General features: G+C 50.3%; 5 protein-coding genes across 5 annotated transcripts in view; 2 read left to right on the forward strand and 3 right to left on the reverse strand.

The window, feature by feature from the left end:
- Positions 1 to 483: 483 nt before the first annotated feature.
- Positions 484 to 1,821, reverse strand: UREG_07869 (uncharacterized protein; the record flags this gene model as incomplete). The annotated part of the gene is made up of 1 exon (XM_002583050.1): positions 484 to 1,821. The coding sequence occupies one exon, from the start codon at positions 1,819 to 1,821 to the stop codon at positions 484 to 486; it is 1,338 nt and encodes a 445-aa protein (XP_002583096.1).
- A 906-nt stretch (positions 1,822 to 2,727) lies between these two features.
- UREG_07870 (uncharacterized protein) lies at positions 2,728 to 3,309 on the reverse strand (the record flags this gene model as incomplete). The annotated part of the gene is made up of 2 exons (XM_002583051.1): positions 2,728 to 3,171; positions 3,235 to 3,309. 2 exons carry the CDS (start codon positions 3,307 to 3,309, stop codon positions 2,728 to 2,730), a joined length of 519 nt encoding a protein of 172 aa, XP_002583097.1.
- A 362-nt stretch (positions 3,310 to 3,671) lies between these two features.
- Positions 3,672 to 5,286, forward strand: UREG_07871 (uncharacterized protein; the record flags this gene model as incomplete). The annotated part of the gene is made up of 3 exons (XM_002583052.1): positions 3,672 to 3,755; positions 3,813 to 3,956; positions 4,033 to 5,286. 3 exons carry the CDS (start codon positions 3,672 to 3,674, stop codon positions 5,284 to 5,286), a joined length of 1,482 nt encoding a protein of 493 aa, XP_002583098.1.
- Positions 5,287 to 5,521: 235 nt separating this feature from the next.
- On the reverse strand, positions 5,522 to 7,579 carry UREG_07872 (uncharacterized protein; the record flags this gene model as incomplete). Its single annotated transcript, XM_002583053.1, has 4 exons — positions 5,522 to 5,798; positions 5,859 to 6,267; positions 6,318 to 7,251; positions 7,313 to 7,579. The coding sequence occupies 4 exons, from the start codon at positions 7,577 to 7,579 to the stop codon at positions 5,522 to 5,524; spliced, it is 1,887 nt and encodes a 628-aa protein (XP_002583099.1).
- Positions 7,580 to 8,118: 539 nt separating this feature from the next.
- The window catches only part of UREG_07873 (importin alpha subunit), a gene marked incomplete at both ends in the record, with an annotated part of 1,882 nt that continues 1,257 nt past the window's right edge, over positions 8,119 to 8,743 (forward strand). The window contains 2 exons of the mRNA XM_002583054.1: positions 8,119 to 8,352; positions 8,521 to 8,661. Of these exons, the coding sequence (XP_002583100.1) occupies positions 8,119 to 8,352; positions 8,521 to 8,661 (375 nt within the window). The remainder of the gene's footprint in view (positions 8,353 to 8,520; positions 8,662 to 8,743) is intronic.

Below are 8,743 nucleotides of genomic sequence, written 5' to 3' on the forward strand. Positions count from 1 at the left end.
GTGGTCGAGGAGGAGCCGGTGTCGGCTTCCACTCCCACTGGGACGCCTGGTGAGGCCAATTCATACGTCCGCGGCTTTACATCGCTTTCGAATGCAAATACTGTCCCGCCGGTGAAGAAGGATAATATGGAAAGCTTCTGGTTGGCGGAGACACTGAAGTACTTTTATCTATTGTTCTCAGACCGGGACTTTATCCCATTGGAGACGACTGTGTTCAATACGGAAGCGCATGTGTTTCCCAGGTTTAAAATGGGGAAGAATTTCAAGACTGGATGGAGTAGGAAATTTCCCGCCCAGAAAGCCGGCCAAAAGAAATCTTGACACACTAAATGATACTGTCTTTTATTATGACTAGCTTTGACGCTGCATGATCGTGAATACCCAAAATGTTCATGGAGTTTCCGTATTTATATGTAGCCGAAGGATATGTACCGAAAATCACAGAGATCCCAAGGGAGATGTCAAAACAATCCAAGAAGTCTTTTATTTTCGCTGGCCTCTTTCCACAGCGGCCCTGATCAGCCTGCCGTACCCTTCCACGGCATCCTCCATGTCTCCCACGCTCAAACCCTCGTTCTCCCCATGTGCTGAGAAAATGCTTCCCGGCCCATACAAGTACCGTTTGACTTTCTTGTCCTCTGGCTGGTCGTGATCATGGATCATCAAGTTCGGTACATCGGTTCCATAGTTGACCGCCAGGATGTCGAATCCCTCAACGTCGGTATCGAGATCAATGGGGGGATAGCCGCCGCCACTGAAGAACCAGAGGCGTACGTCCGCGCGATACTCGCGGGAGGCAGAGCGCACGGCAGCGGTGATACGCTCTTTGGCTTGTTCCACCGTGCCGCCTGCCAAACGCACGGCAACCCGCGCAAACGCCCTGGCAGGGACCACGTTCGTCGCGACTCCACCCTCCATGAAGCCGATGTTGAGGGTGGTCTTGCCGTACTTTTCGCTGGAGGGCAATCCGCCTTCGGACTCTGGGATGTCGCCCAGCTGATCTATCTTGGAGAGGATGGGGAGGATCTCTGAGACGGCGCTGCGGCCGAGCCAGGGATATCCCGAGTGCGCGGGTTTCCCGTGGACGGACACGGTAAATTGGAGCATGCCTTTGTGGCCGGAGACAAGCTTGTTTTCCGTGGGTTCGCCGAAAATGACAGTGTGGAACGTGGGTGGTGAGGTGTTCAATGGGGATCTGGAGAAATGATGCATGCCCTGGCCGCCGGTTTCTTCGCCGACGACGAACAGCAGACCCAGGCGGGCATCGGGATGGGACTTGAGGTGCGATAGAATAGCGATAATCTGGCAGGCCACGCTTCCTTTGTCGTCAACGGTTCCGCGGCCGGAGATGTGAATTGCCCTGCGGTCGATCGAACCGGTGGAGCTGGATTTTGGGAGCGAGAGAGAGTATGGGATGAATGGTGGAACGGTGTCAATGTGACTGGTCAAGATAATCTCCGGAGCCGGCGACGAGCGAGGATATGCGTAGACATTGAAGCTGGATGGCTTCATTTTATCTGCCTCGTTGCCGTCGGAAGAAACGTGCTGCTTTTCCACTGTAAATCCATGCTTTTGGAGATAATCAACTAAGAAATCCCCCACGTCTCCCTCGCGGCTGGAGATAGATTCGATCTCGGTGAGGGATCGATGGAGCGACAAGAGCTCAGAGTCGGCAATTATCTTATCCAGTTGACTCTTCTCAGCAGCTCCAGGTATCAAGTTGCGATCAGCCGAGATGGGTGTTTGGTGCGAGAGCTGAACCCACGGCTTGCAAGAAACCAATGGCAGCAGAGCCAAGGTCGTTAAGATGAGAGACTTCATTCTAAAGGCGAAGCTTCCAGCCAGGTGTTCTAGTGGCGTTGAGGGACTGTTGACATTTGGGCGTGAAGCCGTTGTTCGATGTGCCGAACATCGCTGTGTTGCCGCGGCCTTGGACCAGGTTAAGCACCAACTAACTAGTTAACGCCGAGGACTCGCGTCAAATCGCGTCTGGACAACGCCAACAATAGGGACTCAATTCATGTACGATAGAGTGCGGCAATCGATCCTTGCTGAGATGGCTTTCTACTGACATTCATAGCACTTGGTGTTTTGGTATACTCACAATCTAATAAATGTTCTCATAAGAATACAGCTCTGAAAGTACATACATTCCATTCCATGATCCACATAGTATCCAAGAAATTTTCCTCTAGTAGACGGATCTCCAGGCTTATCATGGCGAGAATTAGACCCGGTGAAGCCACTTCCCCGGCATTTCCGCATGCCTCATTAGATTTTCAAGATATCTTCTTCTCTCCTGCCAGCGTTGGGATGACCCGGATTCTTCCCATAGACAACATAATGCACGAGATTAGTAAACTAGAGCTTTGATGAAGGCCCTTGATCTATACTCGAGTCTTGGACCGACCACTACCGCTTTTTACTTTTCGAGCTTCGGGGCGTTGGATATGATGAGCCGGAATCCATTCAGCATCGTATGTCTTTGCAACAGCTGGACTATCGGGCGCTTGGTCACCGGAGTCAACACCGGCTTGTTGGCGGGATGATTTCTTCACGCGATCTTGAGACTTGGCTGGCTTGCGCTTCTGAGGGAAGTATGGAGCAATCCACAAATTGTAAAGAAAGTAGCTGGCCCCAACGAAGGTCACCAAAACGAAAAGGTAGAGGAAGATCCTGCAAAACAGGTTACTAAAAAATACTGCCGAACTCTGGGTGCGCAAACGCTTACACTTGAGGGTCAAAGATGCTCATCTCAGGCTCGACGACGCTGACCGTCCCGTTGTAGGCGGGCATGGTGAAAATGAGACCGTCTTTCTTCGCAACCATGGTTGCGAGGTTCAAGCTCAAGTCCTGAGGTAGCAATTCGGTCACGAAATTATAGGTAATGGTTTTTTCAGACTTTGCGTCGATCTCGACGCCGTACCGGGAGACAGTCAGATTGTGAACATTCTGGCTTGGCTCCGACAGGGTCCAGAGGCTGCCACCGATAATGTTCACGGTAATCGGGTCTGGTTCATTGTTTGCAATCTTGACCTGCGCGGTGGTCGGTAGGCCGTTGACGAGCTTCACACCGAAGACCTCAGAGTCGGGGAAAGTAGTGGAAACGTCAACATTGACTTGCGGGACAGCATTGGCGGCATCGTCGAGCACCGGCTTATCAGGATTCGCCTTTGGAGAACCAGGATATTAGTGACCGTCCCGCTCGTTCAAGGCCTTCTGGGACATACTCACTGCGGCGTCTTCAGCTCGAGCAACAAGTGCCTGCACAGACAGGAGAGCAAGGGAGAGAAAAGCGAATTTGCCCATCCTGGAAACAATGTGGTCCCGGTGAAGCAAGGGAGAGGGCAAGCAAGGCGCAACAAGAGAGGCAGACGGGCAGATGGGACCAAAGGGAAAGCACAGCACAAGTTCACCACTTTGTTCTCCTGTTCTGTCTTTCTCCACGTGTATCAGAACGCTGCTTAGTCAGGGGCCGGCTTAGTCATAATGAGTTATGAGTGCTTCCACCTGACTGGCTAGCTAGCCGCAGCGCGTCTAACTCTGGAGAAGCGCGGGAGAGCTTCGTTGTCGTCGAGGACAACGCACTCTCTTCTCCTCGCAGACACGCACTCGAGGCTTGGTTAAATTATATTTAATTCGGATGCTAGCGGACTATTTTGGCATTGAAAATGACTACCCCGAGCATACCAGATCTGATCCAGCGCTATGAGCAGCTGAAAGCCGTAGAGCAGACCAAGGATGCACTCATTGAGGTTTCTATGCCTGGTCAAGATAGCATCTTGTTAGATTCCGTCTGATTCATTCTCAAGGACCTCCTCCGTCGAGTGACCGAGTTGGAAGAAGCTTACCAGCAGACGAGACTCGATCATGACCGAGAAACGCGATTTAACCGCGAAGTACAAATGCATGAAATTGAACTTATGGAACAGATAACTCGGATCAAAGCGGTTATGGTATGCTCTTTGGGCCTCTGTTTTGACTATGCTTTTTTTTCACTTCTTTTTTGCTAATCTCAGATTGGTTTCGTAGGATCAAGAACCCTTTCTTCTCGTTATGATTGACGGTGACGGCATGATATTTCAAGATTCGTTTTTACAACAGGGCGAACAAGGCGGCAAAGATGCCGCGAACCAATTATGGCTTGCAGTACGCGAATATTCGGCCCGCGCGTTTCCAAACATACAGTCTCCCAAAATTGTTACCAGAATATATGCCAATGTCAAAGGTTTAGCCGAGGCATGCTTTAAAGCCGGCATCGTTGAACGAGCCACACTGATAGAAGATTTTGTCCGGGGATTCAACGCCAGTAGGTTACTATTTGATTTTGTTGACGTTGGGAGTGGAAAGGACAGAGCGGACGATAAAATTGCAGGTATGGTGCTTATTCAGTCTGCCAGTGGCCTAGAGTGCAGTCGCCATTCAGCTGACTTCTGGCGGCCGTCTCTAGAGTATTTTAAATTGAATTTATACAATTGTCATTGTCATCAGATATTCCTCGGCTGTTCACACGATAATGGGTATGCTCGTATCCTCGAGGATCTGCTAGCGGATCGAGAACTCGTCGGCCGAATATCCCTAGTCGAAGGCGTGCCCTTTGAGAAGGAACTCGCCTCGATCAAGTCCTCATATCGAGTGACAAAATTTGATGCTCTTTTTAGAGATTCTAAAGTTCCGTCAAGCATCGGCCCTTCTTTAGAATCATGGATGGGTACCGTTAGGTCGTTGCCTACGGGTGCTCACCCGCGCCCAACCTCTCCATATCCGTCAAATAACGGACGGGCCAGGGTCAATTCAAATTCTAGCGGTGCTCCGAACCCTCAGACGTGGGCTTCTGCCACCGCAGCAGCAGCATCAGCGCCGTTGACGGATCTGACTGTTTCGTCAAAACCTAGCACACCGTCCCCGCGCGTTGTCGAACGCAATAAATATGGCCAGCGTGTTGATCGCCTGGATTTCAAGACAGTCCCAAAAGACGAATTAAAGCGGGTCAAAAAGCTGAAACTATGCAATCAGTATTTCTTGCTGGGCGAATGTCCCAATATAAGTTGCTATCATACGCACGACTACAAACTTTCCAAAAATGAACGCATAATATTGCAGGCAGTAGCGCGCATGACGCCTTGCCATTTTGGCACTGACTGCGATGATCCGGGATGTATATATGGGCATCGATGCCCGCAGAGTGAGGTAGGGAAAAAGGATTGTTACTGGGGGGAGAATTGTCGATTCGATATTTCGGAGCATGGCATTGATACAAATATTGTGAAAATCACGAGGGTTTGATTGTGAAATTGGATGTGACTACTGTCATATTTTTCAACAGTCTGATAACATATACCAAGACAGTATCCTTCCTATGCTGTTAATATATACCTTTTGGTTGCAAGGCTGAGCGGGCGATAGCACATGCGGGTCTTCTTTTTTTTTCCCTTCAAATGGCTTTAAATTTCCGAACGAAGATATAGTTATTTACTAGTCAGCAGATATTCAAACCGATATATATAAACGTCCAGCCAAGTTACATGATCCGCGTGTCAAACATACGAAACCGTCTCTCCCAACCAAACCCTTTTGATGACGATTCTTCGCCGGCTCCATTGCCTCCAAGTTCGGATCTAGAAGCCACGCGTACACCGTATTCTTTTATACAACAAGCGAACGGTTTGGCGTTGATAGACGAGTTGTCATTGGAATTGAATGCTTCAGGGTTTGATGTCTTGCGCTCTTCCAAGTCGCCCCATAGGATGAAGAGCTTCTCGCGTAGTTCAGCAAGAACCCTAGGGTTTTTGCGGAGGCTGGTGAGTATCCGAGTTAGTCACAGTTAATTGAGGCTGAGCCGCTATATTGAGACTTACTTGACGGCATCAATGGACAGTAAAAAAACTGCGTCAGGACCAGTGACAAAGAGTTTTAATCGCTCTCGCTTTCGACCTGGAGCGTGGAGGATGCCAGGGCCCGCATCCTCAACCAGTAGGCAGAATCTCCATTCCCATCGTCTTCGGCGGTCGGTGAAATCGCCACCACTGTCGGACAGGTCAGAGCTCTCAGGGGCATCGTCAAGCATGTCATATTCGGAATTATATGCAACCGCGAAATCTTCTAGGTTCGGGGGAAAAAAGTCCACTACTCGTACCGATGCTCGGTATTTGAGATTTTGGAACGGCAGCTGGTACTCTATCCCTTCGGGGCCCGTATTCCAATGTGTTTCGTTCTCGAGGATTTGTTGGATGGTCCTGGTAGGCGTTGCAAGGTAGTTTGAACGGACTGTTACTTGTTAACCTGTAGAACGTCACGGTCAGGAATTTTCTACTTACTATGGGGGTTCAATTCATCCCGCTTTGGGCGAACGGAGGGTTTAATGTTTTCTGTCCGGTGGTTGCCGGTCTGCGGCTTGTTATTTTTCGTATGCCCTTTATTTTTCTTCGACTTCCTGCCTGTATCTTCGCCGTCTGGTAGCTGATGTTTACCCTCTTTTGCCAGACTACGCTTCAACTGTTTCCAGTACTCTAACTTGCGTTGTACTAGCTTCTTGACACGTTCGTCTGGCTCGCTACCATCAATAAGACTAACATCAATTTTGCTAGGAAACTGGCGGTCTGTATGAAGTGCACCCTCCATCACCCCGCTACTACGACCCAGTTTAATGTGGACGTTCCTTAGTAGAACATAATCGTCTTCTTTGACGTTGTTTCGCGCAAAACCAGAGTGCGGCTCCCATAGAGTAACCTGGAGTGTCATTCGCCCATACGGGCCGCGCCATTGTCTTTTTGTATGAGAAGTGTAGCTGAACTCATCGCCATCTCGACCATCACCGTTAGACAGAGAGTAGTCGAACAGATTGTCGTTCCGGGTATAGTCTGTCACATAAATAATGAATTTCTCATACTCTGAAAAGGTCTTCACAGCTTGGCCAACAATATCCACGAAGCTGTGATAATCCACATCCTTGACTAGCTTGAACTTGTCAGGTTTGGCGAGACTCGAGTGGCGCCGACCTGGCGTTGACACTGTGCCCCTGACGTTGATACAGGGAGACGAGGTGGCCGCTATGGCCGTTGGCCTTCCTTCGGCGTAGAGGGTAAGCAGATACCGAGCATATGCGGCTTCAGCAGGCGATGGCACCTTATTGCTGGGAGAGCATCTTGTGGACAGCCCTGATCCCTGCCTTGAGTCTTGTTCGAATACTATCCAAGGGGCCGGGCTTTGGCTGCTCGAAAGCCCAATGGTTGCGCCATTGAATTGACTGAGCTATCCACGTCTGTTGTATTAGCATAACGGAAACATGGCGAAAATAAGCACGGATTCGTACACTGAGATTCCGTAGAAGGGCTATTTCGCCAACTTTAGGGACAGGGAGGAACTCCTGCTTGTCGTGAAAATACCTGATCTTCAATCCATACCAATAGTCGCTGGCGAAATCCGATGTCTTCAGGGTGAAGGTGGTGACAAAAGACGATCCTCCAGACCTCTTCGGTGGCAACGAGTCCACCACTAGTCCAATGACATTGACTGTGCCCCTATTCATGGACTTTGCGGTCGGGATATCAAGAAGTCCAGGTGGCAGCTCAACAGCCATACTGAGAAACGCGTAATGGTATCGTCATAGGGCATGCTTAAATCGAGCTAGAACACGTGCTATCATATCGATAGCAGAGATCTAGATATCCCCCGCGTACTAGTAGCGGTCCTGAAGTTGGGATCGAGGACTGCCCAAGCGCGTGTAGGAGAGAGGGAAATGGAGTGTGATTTACGCCGCGGCATAAATAAAAATCACGTGTTGATGACTCAGACCATGACATAAGCAGCCGCAACCAAAAGCAGTCTAGCGCCCAGAGGAGTCAGGCCCCCCAACCCACTTGCCAGAAGAAGGAAACAAAAACATCCTTCGCTCTTCGTCCTCCTCTTTGTGCTCGAACAACGACGTTGCTTCACTCCCTGCACAACCCTGCCGGCTCTTCGTCTGCTGGACATCTTCTTCAACAGCCCAGCCGCCGTCCCTGTTCCCAGCGCTAGCTTTAAAGCATCCTGGCACTCGATTTCCTGGGCCTCACCGATCTATCTTTCCTCCCACCTTTTGACCCCCCCCCGTCTCCAGGATCTATCGTCCCTGTCACCATGGCTGACCGATATATTCCGGAGCATCGTCGCACCCAATTCAAAGCTAAGAGCTCCTTCAAACCCGAAGACCTCCGTCGCCGTCGCGGGGAGCAGCAGATTGAGATTCGAAAACAGAGAAGAGAAGAAAATCTCGCCAAACGTCGAGGCATTCAGACTCGCGATGGACAAGTCGGTGTGGAGCCTCACATGGGCCTAGATAGCGATGAGGAGGGTGCTCCTATTGAAACTGAGGTACGTCTTCTACCCTTCTACCCCTCGCAGCACCCAACTGTTTCAGTGCTGCGGGGGGTCGACTTTAGAGCATCAAGGAGAGCCGTGCGCCTCGTGGTCCATGCCTGCTGCCGCTGACCTATACGCTACCTTGCTTGGAGATGGCTAACAGACTTTTGTTTCGTCTAGCTTGATTCGGAGCTTCCGGAGATGGTCAAGGGCGTTTTCTCGGACAAGATTGAAGAACAGATCCAAGCGACGACCAAGTTTCGAAAATTGCTCTCCAAGGAGCGCAATCCTCCAATCGAACGCGTTATCGAAACCGGTGTTGTGAGCCGTTTGTGGAGTTCCTACGATCCCCTCATACTCTAGTCCAATCGAAGCCGCATGGTCCTCACCAACAGTGCATCAG

Source organism: Uncinocarpus reesii, genomic scaffold (genome assembly GCF_000003515.1).
Source record: "Uncinocarpus reesii 1704 scaffold_5 genomic scaffold, whole genome shotgun sequence".
Classification (NCBI taxonomy): Eukaryota; Fungi; Ascomycota; class Eurotiomycetes; order Onygenales; family Onygenaceae; genus Uncinocarpus; species Uncinocarpus reesii.